This window comes from Salmo salar, chromosome ssa02 (assembly GCF_905237065.1).
Source record: "Salmo salar chromosome ssa02, Ssal_v3.1, whole genome shotgun sequence".
NCBI lineage: Eukaryota > Metazoa > Chordata > Actinopteri > Salmoniformes > Salmonidae > Salmo > Salmo salar.
This window is the reverse complement of record NC_059443.1, coordinates 76,276,915-76,303,068: the sequence shown is the minus strand read 5'-3', so window position 1 is coordinate 76,303,068 and position 26,154 is coordinate 76,276,915. Positions and strand designations below refer to the sequence as shown.

At 42.1% G+C, this 26,154-nt stretch overlaps 3 protein-coding genes and 1 long non-coding RNA gene across 6 annotated transcripts in view; 2 read left to right on the top strand and 2 right to left on the bottom strand.

Moving 5' to 3' along the window:
- Positions 1-26,154, bottom strand: part of LOC106564162 (myosin heavy chain, fast skeletal muscle) — a 530,774-nt gene that overhangs the window by 230,716 nt on the left and 273,904 nt on the right. The window contains exon 41 of one of the 2 annotated variants that reach the window (XM_045710184.1): positions 25,986-26,103. The exons of the other annotated variant lie outside the window; for it this stretch is intronic. Within the exon in view, the coding sequence (XP_045566140.1) occupies positions 26,083-26,103 (21 nt within the window). The 3' untranslated portion in view covers positions 25,986-26,082. Of the gene's footprint in view, positions 1-25,985; positions 26,104-26,154 lie in introns of those variants that run through there. 2 annotated transcript variants of the gene reach the window in all.
- Positions 1-26,154, bottom strand: part of LOC106593162 (myosin heavy chain, fast skeletal muscle-like) — a 155,791-nt gene that overhangs the window by 107,549 nt on the left and 22,088 nt on the right. The window lies entirely within an intron of this gene.
- LOC123731463 (uncharacterized) lies at positions 15,751-16,112 on the top strand. Its single transcript, XR_006762597.1, has 2 exons — positions 15,751-15,821; positions 16,037-16,112. It is a non-coding gene; the product is annotated as an uncharacterized lncRNA (long non-coding RNA).
- On the top strand, positions 17,272-19,079 carry LOC106593093 (partner and localizer of BRCA2-like). Of its 2 annotated transcripts, none has more exons than XM_045710292.1 (3): positions 17,272-17,590; positions 18,413-18,564; positions 18,680-19,079. In XM_045710292.1, exons 1-3 carry the CDS (start codon positions 17,462-17,464, stop codon positions 18,888-18,890), a joined length of 492 nt encoding a protein of 163 aa, XP_045566248.1. In that variant the 5' UTR covers positions 17,272-17,461; the 3' UTR covers positions 18,891-19,079. The 2 variants fall into 2 exon arrangements, with proteins under 2 accessions (XP_045566248.1, XP_014039904.1); XM_014184429.2 differs by having other exon boundaries at positions 17,276-17,584.

Below are 26,154 nucleotides of genomic sequence, written 5' to 3'. Positions count from 1 at the left end.
GAAAAACATCCCCACAGCATGATGCTGTGATAAGGGAATTTATATGCTTAAAGGTAATGATTAAAGAATTCCACCATGAAACTTAACTATTAGTGATTATTAGTTTATGTAGCATGTATAATGAATAATTAAAGTACTAAACATAAGTCCAATTAGGTTCGGTAGAGACATGTGAGGGGGAGAAATGTGTGTGTGTGTGTGTGTGTGTGACTAAGATACCGAGAACAATTCAACTGTGTATGACCTGACCTTGCTAGAACTCTGAGAAACTTACGATAAGACAGGGAGTCCTTTCAAGGTTCCTCTAATCTCGGGGGAATGGAACTGCCGGCTTGGTAGTGATAAACAGTAGATACAACTCACCTACTGTTCGTGTGTATGTATGTGCGTAGGATATCTACTGTTTGTGTGGAGGTATGTGCGTAAGTAGGGAGTGAGTAATAAAATGGATGTCTTTGTATTATGGACTTCAGAACGTTCTCGTGATTAAACTGTATCAACCTTTTGCATAAACTGAGTCTTTGCCTAATTATTATTAAACCCAGGGTCTTACAAACCTCGGGGATTGGTCAAAGCTTATTGATTGTTAGTTATTATCATTGGGATTGAAAATTCTCGTGACATGCTGCCACCACCATGCTTCACCGTAGGGGTGGTGCCAGGTTTCCTCCAGACGTGACGCTTGGCATTCAGGCCAAAGAGTTCAATCTTGGTTTAATCAGACCAGAGAATGCTGTTTCTCATGGACTGAGAGTCCTTTATATGCCTTTTGGCAAACTCGAAGTGGTCTCCTTTTACTGAAGAGTGGCTTCCGTCTGGCCACTTTATCATAAAGGCCTGATTGGTGGAGTGCTGCAGAGATGGTTGTGCTTGAACTCTGGAGCTCTGTCAGTGTGAACATCGGGTTCTTTGTTACCTCTCTGAACAAGGCCCTTCTCCCCCGATTACTCAGCTTGGCCGTGCGGACAGTTCTAGGAAGAGTCCTGGTCCTTCCAAACTTTTTGCATTTAAGAATGATGGAGGCCACTGTGTTCTTGGGGACCTTCAATGCTGCCGAAAGGGGGCCGAATACTTTCCGAATGCACTTGTGCCGAATCAGGAGGAAGCGTTGATCGCTAAGCAAGCAGCATGACGACCTTTACACTTGGTTCAAGTGAACTCTGACAGCACAATTAGTACAAATATTCTGTTGCACAAGTGAATGTTATTCCCACACACAGTCAGGAAGATGTTTCGGGAAGCTAAGAAATATCCAAGGGCCGAAGTTGGAGAATAACAACACCTGGTCGCATCTTCAGGTAACCAAGTCTCCAAATCTACAATTAGACGCCACTTCCACGCCAATAGGCTCTTTGGAAGGGTTCCTGAAACAATCCTTATAGAGAGCATCCAACAAATGTAAATATTGATGATCTTCATTTGCAAAAAGGTCGTTAGTAAGGTTCAAAAAAATATTTTAACAAATTAAATAAAATACCAGGACCTTTTAGGTGGCGGAGTTTTGAGTATTTTGAAAAATGTGTATTACTTGTTAACCAAAAATATCTTTCTCTGAGCAATTGTGTTATGATGGGTAGGTAGATAAAAAGAGTGGTAGGCAACAGTTATTAGGCAACAGTTATTCAGCACACTACTGTGATACACATCCGATCCCGAGGGGCCAGTGGAGGAGGGGCCAGTAATTCAACACACTACTGTGATACACATCCCATCTCTAGGGGCCAGTTATTCAGCACACTACTATGATACACACCCCATCTCTAGGGGCCAGTTATTCAGCACACTACTGTGATACACATCCCATCCCTAGGGCCCAGTGGAGGAGGGGCCAGTAATTCAACACACTACTATGATACACATCCCATCCCTAGGGGCCAGTGGAGGAGGGGCAAGTAATTCAACACACTACTATGATACACATCTGATCCCGAGGGGCCAGTGGAGGAGGGGCCAGTAATTCAACACACTACTGTGATACACATCCCATCCCTAGGGGCCAGTTATTCAACACACTACTATGATACACATCCCAGTGGAGGAGGGGCCAGTTATTCAACACACTACTATGATACACATCCCCTTCCTAGGGGCCAGTGGTAACAGGGCCAGGCAAGGAAGCTCTGGTCTGCATTAGAGGTCTGTGGTAAGCACAGCTGGGAGGGATTACTGAGCTAATCAGCTGAACCATCTCCCACCAGCAGGGCTTTTATTTTGTATCATTCTTCAGACATCCCCTTTTAGAGTTTTCTGTATAATTATTTATTGTTTGTCACCAACTGAACATGAACGACCCTCTTGAGCTGGCCTGACCACGGAGTCACACCAGAGTTGGTAAGCAAATCCACACACTCATACTTTCATGTTCATGCACACACCTAGTCAGGTTCCAGAACAACAAGCCTTGGTCCCCTGGACAATGTGAGTATAGTAAAACACTAAGGTTGTTGACACGGTTCCGTAAGAATTACAATAAATAATAAAATGCTCCCATTATTTTTAGCGAACAATATTTCTCAGTATTTGTATTATTTATTGTACAAATCTTTGTGAAGGGTGTCAATAATTTAGAAGTTGACTGTACACAGTGTACAAAACATTAAGAACACCTTCTAATATTGCGTTGCACCCCCTTTTTTGCCCTCACAACAGCCTCAATTTGTCAGGGCATGGACTCTACGATGTGTAGAAAGCGTCCCACTGGAATGCTGGCCCATGTTGACTCCAATGCTTCCCACAGTTGTGTCAAGTTCGCTGGATGTGTATTGGGCGGTGGACCATTATTGATACACACAGGAAACTGTTGAGTGTGTAAACCCCCAGCAGCATTACAGTTCTTGACACAAACCAGTGCGCCTGGCACCTACTACCATACCCTGTTGAAAGGCACTTAATTATTTTGTCTTGCCCATTCACCCTCTGAATGGCACACATACACAATCCATGTCTCAATTGTCTCAAGGCTTAAAAATCCTTCTTTAACCTGTCTCCTCCCCTTCATCTACACCGATTGAAGTGGATTAAACAAGTGACATCAATAAGGGATTATAGCTTTCACCTGGTCAGTCTGTTGTGGATAGAGCAGGTGTCCCTAATGTTTTGTACACTCAATGTATATGTTATGTACTTACCATACTACCAGTATATTATATTTACAACATGCATTAAGTGGCAAATATCAACACACTAGGCTCATCCATACTGAGAAGCCATGATCTAATGAAGGCTATGGGGAACGTGCATCAAGATGGCAGGATAGAATAGATGTCACACATCATTGTTTTTAAACTACAGTCTGTGACATGGTTCAATGTGTCAATATTTTGAGTCTGAAAAGACGATTCTCTTCTTCAATAGTGTGCAGTGAATTCATACTAGATGAAAAGCCTGAATGAGTATGACATCCTGGCATTGTAAAATATACTTTTTATTATGTAAGATGAATTACAAACAATCAATTCAATGCAATAAAGGTCATTCAGCCCTGAAGGGCAATCATTTATTTTAGGGATGGGACACAGTTAAAAGGCAATAATCATACACTTAAGATAAACATTTTGAAAGTTGTTCCATTGTGCTTCCTTCTACACACAATTATCTACTGTGATGATCCCCTGCCTGTTTCCTGAAGAGTACACATACACACACACTCACCACGGTAGACCATACATACTTCCTGCCAGCCAGCCTAGGGGAAGCCCTTGCTGAGTACAGCCATGATCCTCCAATTTCCTAAAACACTCACACACTTCGTCTATAAATATGCTAGCGAACCAACTGTCAGGGAAAGCCCTCACTACATGATGACTCACAGACGGTCAGGGTGGAGAGGTTAACTGTGGTTATTATTAACTGTTTGTTTAGGCAATGCTTTAGGCTCCTCCGATTCCTCAATGCTTTAGGCTCCTCCCACTCCCCGCCAGGATCTCTTTCCGACACCTCCACAAACCTTAGCAGTGGCAGGCAAACAAAAGGACCCCTGTGTTTTCTAACCTTGGTGTTCAGCACCCTCTATTGGAGAAGAGTTATACTAAATGTTGTTTGGAGATTTGCAATAAATAGCAAGTCCCATGAGGCGGGTCATGTTCATTAAGGCATGCAACAAAAACATATTCAAAACAATTTGCAGTGGAAAACAAAACATTAACCTTTTGCCTACAAATTCTGCAGCCCCGCGGAAATCTAACATAATTTTTAAAATTCCCCATCAAAATCCGTCAATTTAAGCTAGATACTTTATGTTTTTCTGCATGGGCTATATGTCTCTCAATCCAACACATCCGCCATTATCGCCCTCCGCATCTGCTGTGAAAGGGGGCCGAGCTAGAGAAGTGTTTGTCCGACCATCAGACGTCCCGGAAATCTGTAAAAAAAAATTATCTTCATTATTTACCATTTAATTGGGCACAAAATAATCTGAAACACAACCAAAACAAAGAGCAAATGCATCCAACACATTTGTAAACGTCGCAGGCTTGATGTAGTCATTGTGTGCAATGAATATGGGAACAAATACTAAACTTTTCATTACTTTAATACACATGTAAGTGAATTTGTCTAAATACTTTTGCTCCCCTAAGATGTCTAAACGGTTCACAAGATATGGATGAAAATACCCTCAAATTAAAGACATTATTCGATTTCAAATCTATACTCTATACTCCAAACATTTGGAGTACAGAGTCAAAAGAAGAGAAAGTGCTCTAGCACCCCTGAAAAATCGGAATAAAAAATGATATAATGAAAAAACAAAGTGCACTGGGCCTTTACTAGTTAGTCCTGTATTAGAGGACTGATATAGCCGTCTGTACTGCGTGCCCCACCAAAATGTTCACTTTCACTTACTAGGTTGAAGTAACTTAGATGAATTGAACTCAACATGAAATTTTGATTGGACTTGATGAAATATGTTTAAGGCAGCAGGGTAAAACAGGGTAACTTTTTAAAGTTGACCAATATTTGACATTGTATATGCTCCACACAGAAATCTGTATCTAGTCTGTAATTAAGATAGAATAATCAGCTATATACATAATAAATCCTTTGTCCTCAAAGAGAGGGAGGAGGAGGATGCCTCTCCACTGACAGCCACATACACTCCTCCACATTTAACCCAGTTGTATTATGAGATAAGGGAACAACCGATAGCTGCATTCATTTGATTTACACTATTCTCTCTCACAGGCTGTTAGCCGTTGATTGTGTTCTGATCACTTGTGGATTTTTGTTGCACTCAGTGGAAATGTGCTCTGTTCAGAGGTGGTTGCTTTATATACAGTGAGCAAAACAAGTATTTGATCCCCTGCTGATTTTGTGTGTTTGCCCACTGACAAAGAAATGATCAGTCTATAATTTTAATGGTAGGTTTATTTGAACAGTGAGAGACAGAATAAAATAAAAAATCCAGAAAAACGCATGTCAAAAATGTTATAAATTGATTTGCATTTTAATGAGGGAAATAAGTAATGGGTCTTCTCACCAAAACGTCTGTATGGTCCGAACGGTTTGGCCTACGAACTATTATGATCACTCTATTTCGCCCACAAGTCTCATCTGAAAGTCCCCCAGTACCAGTTGAAAAAAATGAATGATAGTATATAAGGAAATAATGCCTAAAATAAGGGGATAAATACAATATATATATATATAGTTTGCTGATCATTCTTATATCTCTCAGATATAGGACAGACTCTTCAGAAAAAACTTCACTGTTGTTTCATTAAGTGAATGCACGACATATGCTGAAATGCATTATGTACATATATGCATGAATTGAATGTGAGATTGTGTTGGTTATTCAAATGCCTTTCTATTGGCTAAGCAGTCATTTCAAATTAAATATTGAATCCAATAATCTTTCTATATATTTTTTTAATACCTTAAAGTGGTCTTAAAATTCAAATAGCTAAATCATCCTTGGTAGGATCATCTTAAAAAAATGGAATATGTTAGCATTGAACCCCCCTCCCCCGGCTTAGACAGGGCTTAGACTCTATAGATCAGCGGTTCTTAAACTTTTTCAGCCTGGGACCCAAATTAGAAATTCTGTGTTTTCCTGGAACCCAAGCTTATGAAAACATGCAACTATACGTAAATATCGGTTCATTTTATTACCCTTATGCCAGCCTAAAACAAATGCAATAAAGACAAATAACAATGAAATTAAATATAAATAGCTATTCATGTTTATTTTCCCACATGATAAACACTGTCTAGGATGAAACTGTTGCTGTTAAAATACAATAAATCATTTTAATTCTGAACTGGAATAAACTGATTGATCACATCAAACAGATGTAGAGCAGAAAACAAACACAAAGCCCTAATGAGAGGTGTGTGGCTGAAGCTTCAACAAGCAGGTCTATTCTGGACTCAGTTTCTGACAGTACAACACTGAGGTCATGCTCAGCATTGACACTGTTTCTGTACTTGTTTTTTTTTTTTAAGTATGCCAGAGTTTAGAACCCTGACTATGTCGTGCCAAACTGGATCAGAACATCTACTGCTTTCTCAGTCAGGCAGGATACCACTTCCTGCTGTAGATGAGCAACCCAGAACAGTGTGAGTGGGTTTTCCTCAAAAAGCATCTCGCTTCAATCAGTTTATTCCAGTTCAGAATATTTTTTTTTACTTGTATTTTAAGAGAAATAGTTCCAACCTAGACTTGTTTTCTCCAATCATTTATACAATAAGATGTACAGTAGGCTTGATCATTTTTTCATCTTCATATGTACTGTTACTTAAGGTTGCACAATCAGTAGTTAGCTAGCTTGCTTTGGCTAACTTTAGCTAGCTAGCTATTAGCTGTGTACAAGGGGATTGTTTGAAAGAGAAACACATCTACTTCTATGAGAGATGGTACTCCCTTATTTCTGCTGATCATCATCTGTTATAAAATTATAACAATGCCTTTTCTGAAGCATTCTGCCCTGTTCTGAAATAACTCCCTGGGTTTACTGTCATGCTCAGTGTTGCCAGGTCCAGCTGAAATGTATATCCCAATGACCTCTGAAAACCTACACACAAGGCCTGAAAACTAGCCCCCCCCCAACAAAAAAAAAATTGCAGCAAGAGAGATGTCACATTTATCCATGAAACCATTTTTCCAAAACGTTTTTGAGATAATTAAGGAAAATCTACGTAATTTTTTAACGACGTAGGCTAAGAAGCAAAATTTGTTTTTCCATCAAAGAAATAATTCTTGCAGGTTTAAGAATATGTCGCAAGACAAAAGATAAATCGCCCTTAAACTCTCCAGATCATTTTCTATCAATGGATGCCAATTTAACTTGTTTTAACTGCTATGATTAAACAATTAGGTCCTAGGAGGTGTGGTATATGGCCAATATACCACGGTTAATGGCTGTTCTTTGGACATAGCCCTTAGCCGTGGTATATTGGCCATATACCACAAAACCCTGAGGAGCCTTATTGCTATTATAAACCACCCAGTTTATAATTGTAATTGTAAACTGGGTGGGTGGAGCCCTGAATGCTGATTGGCTGACAGCTGTGGTATGTATACCACGGATCTGACAAAACATTTATTTGTACTGCTCTAATTTTGTTGGTAACCAGTTTATAATAGCAATAAGGCATCTCAGGGGTTTGTGATATATGGCCAATATACCACTACAGGCTGTGTCCAGACACTGTGTTGCGTGGTGAGTAAGAACAGCCCTTAGGCGTGTTATATTGGCCATATACCACACCTCCTCTGGCCTTATTGCTTAAATAAATGTGCATAACTTTAGATAAATCCAACAGGAGAGTTTGAGTGATGAAAGTTGGTCAGAGCATCTCAATCTCTATGCAAGAAACACTTGGATGAAGTTTTTTTTTTTTTTTTATCAAATTTTAGGTTATTTTCAAATGCCAGATGTTAAGACTACAAACCGTTATGAATGGCCTATTTGCGAGATTGACTTATTTCAATTGGAATAGGCTAGGCATACTGACTAAAACCGGGGTTTCAAATTATAGTTCAACTTTGCCTTGGTTTGCTGAGCTAGATGCAGGTAGCCTATAGCCCCTGAAAAGGCCAACATCTAATTTCAGGGAAAAGTCCACAAAGAAACTGACATTAAATGTGGAGAAGAATACATACGCGATAGAGCTGTGTTATCACAATTGATAACTTCCAATTTTTCCCCATAACAGAAGCACTTGAGGGAGTTCCATAACTTCCATTTCAAATGTCGACTCGCGCAGCGCTCCTGGCCCTAGAACTGAGCATGAGTAAAACTGTTGGCATGTGGACTAATATGTTGTTGAGTTGTGTTCTTACACTGGTACAGTCATGCCCTATGAGAGATGTATGACTGCGCATGTGCGAAAATAAATAAAGTGCATTTTCCCCCGTTCTGGTTAAAACACCAATGATGAACATGTGTGTTTATTCCTCCGTTAAGTAAACCGGTATTCCTGTCCTGAAGATGTCAGCACCAACAGGTTATGGGCCCAGGAGGGAACATGGAAGCCGATGGAATAGATTATATTTCGACGGAGATTAAAAAAACTACGAGTTATGGGAGACAAAGTTTTTGGGGCACTTGCGTTTGCTTGGGCTAAAGGCCGCCATATTGAGCGTGGATGAAGATGAAGAAGACGGAGAGAAAAATGAAGAAGCCTACGCCGAATTGATACAGGTTTTGGATGATAAAAGTCTTTCCCTGATAATGAGAGAAGCAGCAGATGATGGGAGAAAAGCGTTGAAGATATTGAGGGAACATTATGCAGGTAAAGGGAAGCCACGTGTGATTAGCCTCTACACTGAACTAACTTCTCTTCAGAAAGCCGCTGACAAAAGTGTTACGGACTATATCATTCGTGCTGAGACGGCTATTACAGCACTGAGAAATGCTGAAGAGACTTTAAGTGACGGGCTGTTGATTGCAATGATTCTGAAAGGTTTGCCCGAATCATTTAAGCAGTTTGCCATCCACATTACGCAGAGTGACGAGCCGACAACTTTTGGCAAGTTCAAAACCAAGTTGAGGAGCTATGAAAGCACCGAGAAGTTTAGCGCCATTTCCACTGACAACGTGATGAAGGCAAGTAACATTAAAGTTAGCTTGCCAAGAGGGAGAGATAAAGGGACCGAGATAACCTGCTTCAACTGTGGCCAGAAAGGGCACAAGGCCCGGGAATGTACCGTTACTGGAGAGCGCAAAGAACGGAGACAGTGGTGTAGTTTTTGCAAGAGCTCCACTCATACTGACGCAAATTGCAGACGAAAAAGAAGAGACAATGTGAAACAAGCAACAGATGCTGAAAGCCACACATTTGCATTCAGAATAAGTGACTGTCAGGTTAGTGGACTGAAACAGAAAGGGCTGATGGTTGATACGGGAGCAACGTCACATATAGTCACGGACATCGGGAAGTTTAAGGAGTTTGACGAGACTTTCAAACCGGAAAAACATTCCGTGGAGCTGGCTGACGGAACAAGAACGAATGGTGTCGCGGAGAGGAGAGGTGCAGCGGAGGTTTACCTGAGAGACAACACGGGTCGTCGGGTAAAAACAACGCTGACGAAGGCGCTGTACGTGCCGTCGTTTCCACAGGACATTTTCTCTGTTAAAGCAGCGACAGCCAACGGAGCTTCAGTCAACTTTCGACAGGGGTGTAACAAGCTCATCCACAAGAACGGTACCGCTTTTGACATCGAGGAGTACGATAGACTTTACTATCTTAACACTGTAAGTGATGAAAATGATGATGGATGTCATGGGTGCTATGATATTCACACATGGCACAAAATTCTTGGCCACTGTAATTTTGAGGATGTGTCAAAGTTAGAAAATGTGACAGAGGGAATGAAAATCACAGGTAAGATTGACAAATCTACCCTCAACTGTGAAATCTGCACTCAGGGAAAATTTGTTCAGAGCAGAAACAGAGAGCCTGATGAAAAGGCAAAAGCGGCTCTTGAGCTTGTGCACACTGATTTGGCTGGCCCTATTGAGCCAGAGGCGAAAGATGGGTTCAGATATACTCTAGCATTTACGGATGATTATTCAGGGGCAGTTTTTGTGTATTTCCTAAAAGCAAAGAGTGATACTGTAAAAGCTACTGAGAAGTTTATTGCTGATGTGGCCCCTTATGGGAAAATAAAGTGTGTCAGGTCAGATAATGGCACAGAATTCACAGCCAAAGAGTTCCAGTCACTGCTCAGTAAGAACGCCATAAGACATGAAACTTCAGCCCCTTACTCACCCCATCAAAATGGGACCGCTGAGAGAAATTGGAGAACACTGTTCGAAATGGCAAGATGCATGCTACTTGAAAGCAACCTACCAAAGAACTTGTGGACATATGCTGTAATGACTGCTGCAGTAATTCGCAATAGGTGTTACAATAAGCGTGTAGGACAGACTCCACACTACATGTTTACTGGGAGAAAGCCTGATCTTTCAAAGATGAAAGAATTTGGATCTGTTTGCTATGCATATAGACAGAACAAGAAAAAGTTAGACTCAAGATGTGAAAAGGGTATTTTTGTCGGGTATGATAAAAATAGTCCAGCATACCTAGTCTACTACCCAGACACTGGGAAAGTTCTTAAAAACAGATTAGTCAAGTGTGTTACAAAAGGTGTAGTCGAACACCAAACTCAGACAGATTTGGAAAACAGTGATGATCTTCATGGGGAGAGATTTGAAAACCCCATGCCGAAAGCCAAGATGGCAGATCAAAACTCAGAAGAGACACAAGATGTGCAAATTGAGACTTCAGATGGTCAGAGTCCACGCTATCCAGACAGAGCGAGGAAGAAACCCCAGTACTTAAAAGACTATGAGTGTAAAGTGAAATGTGATGACCAGATACCACCTAGTGTTGACTACTGCTACAGAGTAATGTGCAATGCACCACAAACCTTCAAAGAAGCAATGATTTCACCAAAATCAGAGATTTGGGCTACTGCTATGAAGGAGGAGATGGATTCCCTTAGGGAAAATGATACATTCACATTAACCACACTGCCAGAGGGTAAAAATGCAGTGGGGGGCAGGTGGGTCTATGCGGTCAAAAACAATTCAGATGAGACTGAGACATACAAGGCAAGATATGTTGCAAAGGGGTATAGTCAAGTGGCAGGAATAGACTATAAGGAGACTTTTTCTCCAACTGCAAATATGACATCAGTACGCTGTTTGATGCAGCTAGCAGCTCAGTATGACTTAGAGTTACATCAGATGGATGTCAAAACAGCATATCTACATGCTCCTATTGACTGTGAAGTGTACATGGAGCAACCAGAGGGTTTCGAAGTCAGGTCAGATACAGGTGAGCAACTAGTCTGTAAACTGAACAAGTCATTGTACGGCCTGAAACAGTCAGGAAGGAACTGGAACAAAATGTTGCATGATCACCTTAGTGAAAATGGTTTTACACAGAACCCAGCTGATCACTGTGTTTATAACAAACAAACTGCAACAGAAAGGATCATTTTGATAATTTGGGTCGATGATCTAATTATCGCTGCTAGTGATAGTGACTCACTCACAAGTGTAAAAGAAATGTTAAGTGAAAAATTTAAGATGAAAGATCTTGGGAGGCTTGGACATTTCCTAGGCATTGATTTTACACAAAGTGAAGGGAAAATAACGATGAACCAAACAAGGTACATAACAAAGATACTGGAAAGGTTTGGTATGTCAGACTGTAAGACAAGGTCAACACCATGTGAACAAAAACTAAACTTTGATGGTGATGGTGAACTTATTGATTCAAAAAGGTATCGTGAAGTGATAGGCAGCTTGATATATGTGATGACATGTACAAGACCGGATATCAGTTGGATTGTCAGCAAGCTGTCACAATACCTATCAGAACCAAAAGAGCAACACTGGATAACAGCTAAACATGTGTTGAGGTACTTGAAGGGAACAATGAATCAGGAGTTGTGTTACAAAAAGGGGGTGGAAAAACTCAACCTCGTAGCATATAGTGATGCTGATTGGGCAGCAGATCAAAGTGACAGACGAAGCATAACAGGGTATTGTTTTAGTTTAACTAAATGTGGACCTGTCATTTCATGGAGGTCTAAGAAGCAGCCAACAGTAGCTTTATCTACATGTGAAGCAGAGTACATGGCACTGGCTGCTACTACACAAGAAAGTTTGTACCTTGTACTGTTATTGGGCGAGATGGATATTGAGTGCCAATATACACCAGTAACAATCTTTGAAGATAACCAAGGTGCAATTGCTCTGTCAAAGAACCCAGTATGTCGTCAGAGATGTAAACATGTCGACATCAGATATCATTTCATTCGATCTGCACTCAGTGATGGTAAAATAAGTATTGAATATTGTCCAACGGCAGACATGGCTGCAGATGTTTTGACTAAACCTGTAACGAAGTTCAAAAATGAAAAATTCTTGGGTTACATGTTTGGAATATAAACTGACATTTGTGAGATGAATAACTGTAAGCTAAATGTGTTGATAAAGTTAGGTTGAATACGACTTGTACAGTATAAGAGCAAGTGGGGGTGTTGGCATGTGGACTAATATGTTGTTGAGTTGTGTTCTTACACTGGTACAGTCATGCCCTATGAGAGATGTATGACTGCGCATGTGCGAAAATAAATAAAGTGCATTTTCCCCCGTTCTGGTTAAAACACCAATGATGAACATGTGTGTTTATTCCTCCGTTAAGTAAACCGGTATTCCTGTCCTGAAGATGTCAGCACCAACAAAAACCTTTCGCTTGATACGGTTATCCATAACAAGTCAACATTTGAATGCAATTTACTATTAAACCACCTGTGAGCGAACTTATCTAGAGTTATAGTGCACCAAAAGTCATTTTCCAATGCTTTGTCGCTGTTATCTAGCGCATTAATGTTATACGGAAAAGGGGTCTGTCTCCATAATGACCAATAGAAATAGCCTACCTACAAATGGTAAAAAGTTGTCACGTTGTGCTGCCAGTGTTGACAACTTAGCGACGTTGTCGCTATATTTAGCGATTATTCAGACCCCTCTAGCAACACATTTTCAAAAAATCAACTAGCGACAAATCTAGCGACTTTTCTGGTGTTATTGGAGACTTTTGGAGACTGACGTGAAAGCACGTATCGTTCTTACTCTTCTCAACGAGCAGCGGGTGCTGCCGCCTTGCCGCCCACCACACCCCCGTCCCAAAGAACTCACAGGCGGCCCAGTCCTCGCGCAGCAGTCCCTCCCAGTTGCAGTCAAGAGCAGGAGATGTTCATCCCTCCGAGTCCAGACTGCACATGAATTGCGCATGTGGGAAGCCGCCACTGGCTGATCCCGCCCTGACTGGATGTAAATGTAAAATGTTCTTTGTCTAAACTAAATCACGGCACAAAAATAAATCACTGCATTTGACTTACACAGCCTCAGTCACTTACTCACCTTGTCCACTGTGTGTGTGCCACTCTGTGACATAAGCTAAAAATCTAGCTGGCTAGCTCATCATGTTTCAGTCTGAACTGTACACTCAGAAATACAGAAAGGAGTGGGACTCAAACCCTGAATACAAAGGCTGGTTGAAGCCGTTTATTGGAGATGATACACGGGCATACTGCCTGTATTGTAAAACTGATTTCTACACCAAACTTAGTGATGAAAAAAAAACATGACAACTCAAAAACATGCTCAAAAGGCAAAGCCTTCTAACCCAAAACAAGCTGCCATTTATGGTTAAAAAACATTTACTCTGCAAAGAAGGCTGAGGCCACCATAGCATTAGCTATCGCTGAACACTGTTGGAGAAGCATGTAGAGCTGCTTTCTCAGACTCCACTGCTGTTACCCACTTCAAAATGCACAGGACAAAGTGCACAGAAATGAATAATGGTGTTCGCAGATGTGGGTGACCAGCGTTTCAGCCTCCTCCTCGATGAGTCCACGGATGTAAGTGTTTCTAAGTACCTGGGGGTTGTGATAAGGTACTTTAGTGACACCAAGCAGACAATTGTATCAACATTTCTGGGGCTTGTTGAGTTGGAGGGAGGAGATGCCAAATCTATAGCCCGTGCTGTTGTGGCTTTCCTCGAGAAGTGTTGTCTTAAAAAAAGAGAAACTCCTGGGGATAGGGACTGACAATGCCTCTGTTATGACGGGGATTAACAATGGGGTCCATAAAGTGCTGAAGGAGGAGTATGGCCTCAAATATCTGGTTCTTATTCGCTATGTGTGCCACTCTCTTCAGCTTGCTCATTTGTAGTTCTAAACATATTTAGGCTGTTTTTACTCACTTTTTGTCTCTCCCATGACTTTATTCCTCTCTCCTACAGCGTCCATCACAATTACATACACATGGCCAACTTTGCAAATTAGGTGATGACGTTATTTTGCGACTTCTAGTGACTTTTAGGGCAGCCAATAGCTACTTTCCTTACTGAGGAGTTGGCAACACTGTGCTGCTACTACTCCTTGACACAGCTGCCTCTGCTGCAGCACTCTCTCAACGAACCCCCTCCCACTCAGTAACAGGCTGCTCACTGCCTGATAGTCAGCAGCAGCAGGTTATAGTTAAATATATATTATTATTTTATGTTTTTAAAGAGAATGCCATGGCGGGCGCGGTGCAATTTAGAAGTAACCCCAAAACCCGCCACCAATACATTTTCACTCACGACATTGTTTTCAGTGCTGCCCAATTTCGTGAAAACCGCAAACATGGCAACCCTGGTCATGCTGTGGATGTTTGGTCAGGACGTGTCGTTTTAATTTGTTCGTTTTGAGTTACTCATTACAAAGCACACAAAACACATTGTGGGCCCTCGTCGTTATTTCTCAAAGTTTGTTTGAAACGAAGAAAGAGAAAAACATCGCTGTATTTGCGTTTCATGGCGATTGATCTCAGTCAGAATTTAGGCAGCGGCGAGTGGCAATGACAAGTCAATAGCTGACAGCGTATCATCTGCTGCTGAAGACAGCGCTGCAGCGTTTGGGTCGCTGAGTGATCTTCAAGAAAACTGCAGAAAAAAAGATCTGGTAAACCGCGAAGAACACGGGCATCTCCCTCCCACTCGCTCAGCTGCCAAACTGACACCGCTGCTAAGCAGACTGTTAGGGTTGAACTGGCTATTTGTTTGCATAACTTATATAATATACTGGGGAAGCTATGCTACAATATTAAGTATATGAACTGCGGATAAATCAACTGCTGAAGACAGGAAGAACGACACCCGGCGACAGGAAGTGCGTCACTAGGCTGGGACCTGCCTGCACGCCGACGTTAGGATGAGCAAGTTTAAACCACGCTCCTCCTCCCTCTGACAGGCCAGCATTGAGCGGGAACTATCTCTGTCAGAGTATATAAGAGAGAACAATAGAATGTGACGCTCTCTTTGTCTGCCCTGCGAGGTGTCACAGAGAGACCGTATACGAACGACATATTTACCATACACGTGTTTGCATTAATTCAAGTACAGCTAAATCAGAAGTTACTATGTGCTGACTATTTTGTTCTGATACCAGAAACGAACAGGACGCAACTTTAACAAGACTGAACAGAGTGCGCTGTTGCAGTTGGCCAAACCAATTCCAGTAATTCATGAAATAATTATACATTTAATCAAACACGTCGTGACCCACCATGAACAGGTCCGCGACCCATACTTTAAGAAAGGCTGCTCTAGACTAGAGGGTTAATAGTTAGCCCTTGGAAATCAAATCTTTACAGCCCTGAACAAAGAATATCCTCTTGGTATGGGCAGCCTGGTGGATGTGTGCTGTGTGTCGTGGCAGTCAGTAGGTGTATGTGTAGCGGTGGGAGGTGTGTGTTTGGGGTCAGACCAACCCCCCACACTGGAGACGACTGCACACCTGGACCTTCATAGAAGTAACTTTGTGTTGTGTGTCTTAAACAGATCAATATAAAAACAAACATATTTTATATTTGAGATTCTTCAAAGTATCAACCCTTTGCCTTGATGACAGCTTTGCACACTCTTAGCATTCTCTCTTTTGATTTGTTTACCCTTTTTTTGGTTACTACATGATTCCATATGTGTTATTTCATAGTTTTGATGTCTTTACTATTATTCTACAATGTAGAAAATAGACCAAATAAAGAAAAACCCTTGAAGGAGTAGGAGAGTGACAAGAATCGTGCAAACTAACAGGCGGGCTGCAAACAGACAAATAACAGCGCAGAACGGCATCTCAGAACACACAACTCGTGGATCCTTGTCATTGATTGGCTATTGCAGCAGACGACCACACCGGGTTCCACTCCTATCAGCTTAAAACAAGAATAAGCTGCTCCGGTGGGCACACCGTCACCAACACTGGTCAAGAGGAGTGGAAAAACATCGCCTGGAACATGACAGCAAGTTCCGTTTACTTGAGTGGCCTGGTCAGTCCCCAGACCTCAACCCTATAGAGCATCTGTGGGATGAGATGTAATGGGCTGTTGCTGGCATGAATGTACCGCCGTCCAATCAGCAGCAACTGCGTGATGACATCACGTCAGCATGGACCAACATCCCTGTGGAACGTTTCCCACACCTTGTAGAATACCCCAAATAATTCAGCGTGTTCTGGGTGCAATGGGGGGTCCGACCGATACTAAATGGGTGTACCTTATAAACTGTCCAGTGAGTGTACATTGTGTGTACACTCACACACACACTGCTACCACTCCCCATCCCTCTTTTTCTTCCCTGTTCTTCCTTCTCCTCTCTCTCCCTCTTCTTTGCTTGTCTCTGTGTTCATGCGTCTGTAAGTGTTTCTATTAATATTTGTGTCTGTGTGTGTGTGTCTGTGCACATGTATCTCTGTGTGTGTAGGGTACTGTGCTGCTCTAGACTGTCCCAGGCGGTGCTGTGTGAGGGGGAGGTCCAGATGGTGGTGGGCATGTCCAACCGAAGACTGGTTAGCTCCTCCTACTCTGTCGCCACAACCCCGCTGCAGGTCTACACACTGACACAGGATGGCAGGTAACCACGGGTGACCAGGGTCTTCACTCGTCTGGCATGGTTAATGCTGTGTGTGTGTGTGTGTACTCTATGTCTGTGTTTATGTCTTTCCGACCTCTCTCAGGCTGCAGGCCTGCCTGTCTTTGGTCTGTCCTACTGAGCGCGTGCGGGCCGTGGCGGTGGTGGAGGGACAGACTGACGCTCTGATTGGCTCCACCCACGGCGGACATGTGTTTCTGTGGTGAGCAAGAGAACGTAGCTAATTCAGTGCTTCCTGGTGCTGGGGACCTAAACGGGGGCGCCCATGAGGTTATTTTAATAAGTGGTGTAGTTCTAGGGCAAAAAAACCCTTTAGGTCCCCAGGACCAGGATGCTCTGATTGAAAGGTTTTCAAAGACACTTGCACTGGTTTTGTAGACAGCTGCTTAATCGAGGAACGCTTTTACTTCCAATGACTGTAATATGTGCTTTTCTCACCTATCTTAGTGGAATGCACTGACTGTAAGTCTCTCTCTGGATAAGAGCATCTGCTAAATGCCTTCTCAAACCTGTTTACAGTTGAATGAGAATCTTCTCCGTTAACTGTGTGTGTGTCAGGAACGTGACGACGGGGCAGCTGCTGCAGCGCATCACTCTGGGAGATGGTTTCACGGATACGCTCTGCCTCCGAGGATACTCCCTCTGCGTGAGTGTGCGTATTTAGTGTGTGTGTGTGTGTGTGTAGTATCTGTACCAGGAAGAGTGTGTTCGTTCCTACTATAATGTGTGAGAGAACCTACAGGACATGGGAGAATTTCTGATCGTTGTTTGTGTATTCTCACCATGTTATTCCCCATGTCTAACCAACAGCCTCCACCCACCTTGACTGAATAGTGATGATGTTGTCATGTCCCATTCCGTCCTACGAAACCTCCCAGTGTCTGCGTCCCAAACCACACAATTCTCTGCCCTTTCTCTATGTGCACTCTCTCCCACACACATTTAAAATCATTACTGTCCAAAACCCAGCCATTGGTTAGAGGGAGTGTCCACTACTTTCCTTCTAAATCCATGTAGAGCAGTGAACAAGTGTATTGTGAGAGTACAGAGAATTTAGACAGTCAATGTGTAACTCAAATTGTATTTATGACATACGCCGAATACAACAGGTGTGTAGACCTTACCGTGAAATGCTTACTTACAAGCCCTTAACCAATAATGCTGTTCAAGAAATGGTTAATAAAATATTTACTAAATAAACTAAAGTAAAAAAAAAGATCAAATCAATCAAAAAGTAAAAGAGGACATTTACATAACAATAACGAGGCTAAAAACAGGGGGAACCGGTACCGAGTCAATGTGCGGGGGTACCTTTGTAGATATAGTGATGGTATGTATAGTCATGATGTTGTCCTGATTTATTGTTTGTTTCTTGTTTTTATTTTTTATTTATTTATTCTGTGAAGTGTGTTGAGACCTGGAGAAAGACACTTTGAATGAATTTTGATTTGTCATGTCCCCGTTCGTCCTACAGGGGGTGCTGTTTGTCCTGTTGCAACACCCGTCCCTGTGTGCTGTGGAGGAGGAAGAGGGAGGGGCTCTGTTCTCGCTGGTCGCCACCAACCCTCTGACTGGCACCGTCACCCTGGCAACCAGACTAGGCCTCCCCAAAGCCTGCACCGGGAGGTGAGAAGGGGAGGAGGAAGGGGAGAGTTGGCAGGAAGAGGGAATTGTGTGTTAACCTCTCTCTCATTTGTGGGTGTGTGTGTATTCTGTGTGTGTGTGTGTGTTTTCTCCCTAGGCTGGTGGAGGTTGATGTCCATGGCTCCAGTGTTGTTGGGGTTTTCCGGTCTGGCTCCGTGTGTGTGTGGCAGCTTGGGAGGCGTCAGGCCCAGGAGGGGGTCTGGTTCCCAGAGCTGGGGTGTCAGCTCGCCCGTTGGGGGCCGCAGGGAACTGTCCTGATGGCACACCTCAATGGAGACGTCTGCTTACACCGCTACAGACCACTCTGATCTACTATAGACCACTCTGAACAACTACAGACCACTATATACCACTCTGAACAACTACAGACCACGATAGACCACTCTGAACAACTACAGACCACTATAGACCACTCTGAACAACTATAGACCACTCTGAACAACTACAGACCACTATAGACCACTCTGAACAACTATAGACTACTATAGACCACTCTGAACTACTTCAAAATCAAATCAAATCAAATTTATTTTTATATAGCCCTTCGTACATCAGCTGATATTCTCAAAGTGCTGTACAGAAACCCAGCCTAAAATCCCAAACAGCAAGCAAAGCATGTGAAAGAAGCACGGTGGCTAGGAAAAACTCCCTAGGAAAAACTCCCTAGAAAGGCCAAAAACCTAGGAAGAAACCTAGAGAGGAACCAGGCTATGAGGGGTGGCCAGTCCTCTTCTGGCTGTGCATGGTGGATATTATAACAGAACATGGTCAAGATGTTAAAATGTTAAAATGTTCATAAATGACCAGCATGGTCAAATAATAATAATCATAGTAGTTGTCGAGGGTGCAACAAGCACGTCCGGTGAACAGGTCAGGGTTCCATAGCCGCAGGCAGAACAGTTGAAACTGGAGCAGCAGCACGGCCAGGTGGACTGGGGACAGCAAGGAGTCATCATACCAGGTAGTCCTGAGGCATGGTCCTAGGGCTCAGGTCCTCCGAGAGAAAGACAGAAAGAGGGAAAGAGAGAATTAGAGAGAGCATGTTTAAATACACACAGGACACCGGATAAGACAAGAGAAATACTCCAGATGTAACAGACTGACCCTAGCCCCCCGACACATAAACTACTGCAGCATAAATACTGGAGGCTGAGACAGGAGGGATCAGAAGACACTGTGGCCCCATCCAATGATACCCCCGGACAGGGCCAAACAGGCAGGATATAACCCCACCCACTTTGCCAAAGCACAGCCCCCACACCACTAGAGAGATGTCTCCAACCACCAACTTACCGTCCTAAGACAAGGCCGAGTATAGCCCACAACGATCTCCGCCATGGCACAACCCAAGGGGGGGCGCCAACCCAGACAGGAAGACCACGTCAGTGACTCAACCCACTCAAGTGACGCACCCCTCCCATGGACGGCATGGAAGAACACCAGAAGGCCAGTGACTCAGCCCCTGTAAAAGGGTTAGAGGCAGAGAATCCCAGTGGAAAGAGGGGAACCGACAAGGCAGAGACAGCAAGGGCGGTTCGTTGCTCCAGCCTTTCCGTTCACCTTCACACTCCTGGGCCAGACTATACTTATACAGACAGACTAGATTTAGATGCACTATTGTAAAGTGGTTGTTCCACTGGATATTATAAGGTGAATGCACCAATTTGTAAGTCGCTCTGGATAAGAGCGTCTGCTAAATGACTTAAATGTAAAATGTAAATGTACTTAATCATAGGACCTACTGAAGAGATAAGTCTTCAGTAAAGACTTAAAGGTTGAGACTGAGTCTGCGTCTCTCACATTGGTAGGCAGACCATTCCATAAAAATGGAGCTCTATAGGAGAAAGCCCTACCTCCAGCCGTTTGCTTAGAAATTCTAGGGACAATTAGGAGGCCTGCGTCTTGTGACCGTAGCGTACGTGTAGGTATGTACGGCAGGACCAAATCGGAAAGATAGGTAGGAGCAAGCCCATGTAATGCTCTGTAGGTTAGCAGTAAAACCTTGAAATCAGCCCTTGCCTTAACAGGAAGCCAGTGTAGGGAGGCTAGCACTGGAGTAATATGATCAAATTTTTTGGTTCTAGTCAGGATTCTAGCAGCCGTATTTAGCACTAACTGAAGTTTATTTAGTGCTTTATCCGGGTAGCCGGAAAGTAGAGCATTGCAGTAGTCCAGCCTAGAAGTAACAAAAGCATGGATTAATTTTTCTGCGTCATTTTTGGACAGAAAATTTCTGATTTTTGCAATGTTACGTAGATGGAAAAAAGCTGTCCTTGAAACAGTCTTGATATGTTCTTCAAAAGAGAGATCAGGGTCCAGAGTAACACCGAGGTCCTTCACAGTTTTATTTGAGACAACTGTACAACCATCCAGATTAATTGTCAGATTCAACAGAAGATCTCTTTGTTTCTTGGGACCTAGAACAAGCATCTCTGTTTTGTCCGAGTTTAAAAGTAGAAAGTTTGCAGCCATCCACTTCTTTATGTCTGAAACACAGGCTTCTAGCGAGGGCAATTTTGGGGCTTCACCATGTTTCATTGAAATGTACAGCTGTGTGTCGTCCGCATAGCAGTGAAATTTAACATTATGTTTTCGAATAACATCCCCAAGAGGTAAAATATATAATGAAAACAATAGTGGTCCTAAAACGGAACCTTGAGGAACACCGAAATTTACAATTGATTTATCAGAGGACAAACCATTCACAGAGACAAACTGATATCTTTCCGACAGATAAGATCTAAACCAGGCCAGAACTTGTCCATGTAGACCAATTTGGGTTTCCAATCTCTCCAAAAGAATGTGGTGATCGATGGTATCAAAAGCGGCACTAAGATCTAGGAGCACGAGGACAGATGCAGAGCCTCGGTCTGACGTCATTAAAAGGTCATTTACCACCTTCACAAGTGCAGTCTCAGTGCTATGATGGGGTCTAAAACCAGACTGAAGCGTTTCGTATACATTGTTTGTCTTCAGGAAGGCAGTGAGTTGCTGTGCAACAGCTTTTTCTAAAATTTTTGAGAGGAATGGAAGATTCGATATAGGCCGATAGTTTTTTATAATTTCTGGATCAAGATTCGGCTTTTTCAAGAGAGGCTTTATTACTGCCACTTTTAGTGAGCTTGGTACACATCCGGTGGATAGAGAGCCGTTTATTATGTTCAACATAGGAGGGCCAAGCACAGGTAGCAGCTCTTTCAGTAGTTTAGTTGGAATAGGGTCCAGTATGCAGCTTGAGGGTTTGGAGGCCATGATTATTTTCATCATTGCGTCAAGAGATATAGTACTAAAACACTTTAGTATCTCCCTTGATCCTAGGTCCTGGCAGAGTTGTGTAGACTCAGGACAATGGAGCTTTGGAGGAATACCCAGATTTAAAGAGGAGTCTGTAATTTGCTTTCTAATGATCATGATCTTTTCCTCAAAGAAGTTCATAAATTTATTACTGCTGAAGTGAAAGCCATCCTCCATTTGCGAAGGCTGCTTTTTAGTTAGCTTTGCGACAGTATCAAAAAGAAATTTCGGATTGTTCTTATTTTCCTCAATTAAGTTGGAAAAATAGGATGATCGAGCAGCAGTGAGGGCTCTTCGATACTGCACGGTACTGTCTTTCCAAGCTTGCAGCACAGCTATCCTTGCCGTAAGGCGATCGTTCTCCTGTATATTATAAGTACAACGACTGCAATTAGAAGGCATCATGTTAATGTTACTTAGCTTTGGCTGTTTGAAGTCCTGACGAACCATGTCCAGATAAAACCTCCGGGGTGAAAAAGTTGAATGAAAAAAGTTGAGTGAGGGAAAAAGTAAAAATATACGGTAATGAAAAAGTAAAAAACCGTCAGGTAGCAAAGTAAGACCACTATAGACCACTCTGAACTACTACAGACCACTCTGAACTACTACAGACAACCATAGACCACTCTGAACAACTACAGACCACTATAGACCACTCTGAACTACTACAGCCTACTCTGAACCACTATAGACCACTACATACCACTCTGAACCACTATAGACCACTCTGAACCACTACAGACCACTCTGAACTACTGTAGACCGCTAGAGACCATTCTGAACTACCATAGACCACTCTGAACCACTATAGACCACTCTGAACAACTACAGACCACTGTGAACAACTACAGACCACTATAGACCACTCTGAACTACTACAGACCACTCTGAACAACTACAGACCACTATAGACCACTCTGAACAACTACAGACCGCTATAGACCATTCTGAACTACCATAGACCACTCTGAACAACTACAGACCACTGTGAACAACTACAGACCACTATAGACCACTCTGAACTACTACAGACAACTCTGAACAACTACAGACCACTATAGACCACTCTGAACAACTACAGACCACTCTGAACTACTACAGACTACTCTGAACCACTATAGACTACTACAGACCACTCTGAACCACTATAGACCACTCTGAACCACTACAGACCACTCTGAACTACTATAGACCGCTAGAGACCATTCTGAACTACCATAGACCACTCTGAACCACTATAGACCACTATAGACCACTCTGAACAACTACAGACCACTATAGACCACTCTGAACAACTACAGACCACTGAACAACTACAGACCACTATAGACCACTCTGAACAACTACAGACCGCTATAGACCATTCTGAACTACTACAGACCGCTGTAGACCACTCTGAACCACAACTGACCCACTATAGACCACTCTGAACTACTGTTATACATGCCAGAGAGGCATGTTTGTTCTACCAAACACATTTCTATCTGAGGTTATCCAACTGAATGCAGCCCAGAAGGGTATACTACATAGCAGGATCAATGAGTTAGCGCTCTAACTTTGATAAGCAACCAGAAATAACTATTGATTTTCTGGTTCATTAACCTGTTAGGGATAGGGGGCAGTATTTACACGGCCGGATAAAAAAACGTACCGATTTAATCTGGTTATTACTACTGCCCAGAAACTAGAATATGCATATAATTATTGGCTTCGGATAGAAAACACCCTAAAGTTTCTAAAACTGTTTGAATGGTGTCTGTGAGTATAACAGAACTCATATGACAGGCAAAAACCTGAGAAGATTCTGTACAGGAAGTGCCCTCTCTGACCATTCCTTGGGCTTCTTGACTCTCTTTATTGAAAACTTAGGATCTTTGCTGTAACGTGACACTTCCTACGGCTCCCATAGGCTCTCAGAACCCGGGAAAAAGCTGAATGATGTCTGGGCAGCCCCTGGCTGAAAAACATTAGCGCCTTTGGTAAGTGGTCTATCAGAGTACAATGAGACTGAGGCGCGTGCACGAGGCGACCCCATGTTTTTATTTTCTCTGTCTTTGAACTAAAACACGGTTTCCCGGTCGGAATATTATCGCTTTTTTACGAGAAAAATGGCATAAAAATTGATTTTAAACAGCGGTTGACATGCTTCGAGTACGGTAATGGAATATTTAGAATTTTTTTGTCACGAAACACGTCGGGCGCGTCACCCTTCTTTACACTTCGGATAGTGTCTTGAAAGCACGAACAAAACGCCGCTATTTGGATATAACAATGGATTATTTGGGACCAAACCAACATTTGTTATTGAAGTAGAAGTCCTGGGAGTGCATTCTGACGAAGAACAGCAAAGGTAATCCAATTTTTCTTGTAGTAAATCTGAGTTTGGTGAGTGCTAAACTTGCTGGGTGTCTAAATAGCTAGCCCTGTGATGCCGGGCTATCTACTTAGAATATTGCAAAATTTGCTTTCACCGAAAAGCTATTTTAGAATCGGACATATCGAGTGCATAGAGGAGTTCTGTATCTATAATTCTTAAAATAATTGTTATGTTTTTTGTGAACGTTTATCGTGAGTAATTTAGTAAATTCACCGGCAGTGTTCGGTCGGAATGCTAGTCACATGCTAGTCACATGCTAATGTAAAAAGCTGGTTTTTTATATAAATACGAACTTGATTGAACAAAACATGCATGTATTGTATAACATAATGTCCTAGGGTTGTCATCTGATGAAGATCATCAAAGGTTAGTGCTGCATTTAGCCGTGGTTTGGGTTTATGTGACATTATATGCTAGCTTGAAAAATGGGTGTCTGATTATTTCTGGCTGGGTACTCTGCTGACATAATCTAATGTTTTGCTTTCGTTGTAAAGCCTTTTTGAAATCGGACAGTGTGGTTAGATTAACGAGAGTCTTGTCTTTAAAATGGTGTAAAATAGTCATATGTTTGAAAAATTGAAGTTTTTGCATTTTTGAGGTATTTGAATATCGCGCCACGGGATTACACTGGCTGTTGAGTAGGTGGGACGCTAGCCCAGAGAGTATATGGAACACAGACTCAGGAACCAGACAGTTATCCGGCCGTGTCAATACTGCCCCCTAGCCCTAACAGGATATGTATCTACAGATAAATGACATGGTTCAACTGTCTGGTTGCTGTGGTACAGTTTTTATTGCTATCTAACTGTACTGTTAGTCCTTCAATTTCCTTTGTTAATATGGACTCTTTTGATCTAAACTGCCTTTGTTTTATAGATGAGTACTGAATTGCATGGCCTCTAAAGGCACATTTAAAAGTGTCCCATACAATAATGGGATCTGCTGTACCTATCTTATGTCTGAAAAAATCAGTTATAAATTCTTCTGTCCTAGTTATAAACATGACAATTGAAGTCAGAGATTTTCGAGTTCCCAGTTGTTTTGAACGCAGCATAATCAGACTATTCTATACCCTATGAAAGTGACATTTTCCAGGAATGAGGAGCTATAGGAGGACAGGCTCATCATAATGGCTAGAATGGAATAATTGGAAAGATATCAAACCTATGGAAACAACATGTTTGACGCTGTTCCATTAATTCCATTCCAGCCATTACAATGAGCCCGTTGCCCTATAGCTCCTCCCACTAGCCTCTGGTTTACATAATATTGGTTAACCTATAACTAAAATCTCCATTTGTGTTTACATAGTGTTTCCACAACAAATTAATGTGTGCATAATCTGTTTCAAATTTCTAATACAAAAATTCGGTCACTTAAAAAAAGAAATAAAAATCTCATCTCCAAAGTGATCCCTTTCAATTGCTACCATGGTTATGCATATGCTTCTCATATCTTTTTCTTTTAGAAACATTTACATTTGGGCCTGTCCAAAAAGGCCAATTCCCCTGAGTGTAAATGGTTAAAACTACAATTTTGGTGTTTGGCTTATCAGTCCTTACATCCATAGCTCAGACTATGAATTTGAGTGTTTACATTTCTCCATTCTAATCCCTTAGCTGATGTGAACGCTTTGCTGTTGTTGGAATCCCAGATTGCTCCTTTAAAGTACAATATTTTATGGTATGAAAAATCTGTATGCTGAGTAATAAGTCCACAGTCACAAAGGAAGTGTATGTAGATCCACATGTTTTTAATCAATGCTCAACATTTCATCATGAAAATCATATTTTATGCAACACAGGAAAATGGTAAGACTTTGGTCTTGTTTATTCAGCAGATTCTTTTCCCTGTAAGAAGAAATAAATAATTTAATGGATCAGTAATAATAATGAACATGA

Bases quoted from the DNA above. Each gene is read 5' to 3' on its own strand.
- LOC106593093 (XM_045710292.1), top strand. From the start codon at position 17,462: ATGAGAATCTTCTCCGTTAACTGTGTGTGTGTCAGGAACGTGACGACG. The intron at 17,591-18,412 runs GTGCGTATTTAG...TTCGTCCTACAG, and splicing joins GATACTCCCTCTGCGTGAGT to GGGGTGCTGTTTGTCCTGTT. The intron at 18,565-18,679 runs GTGAGAAGGGGA...TTTTCTCCCTAG, and splicing joins CCCAAAGCCTGCACCGGGAG to GCTGGTGGAGGTTGATGTCC.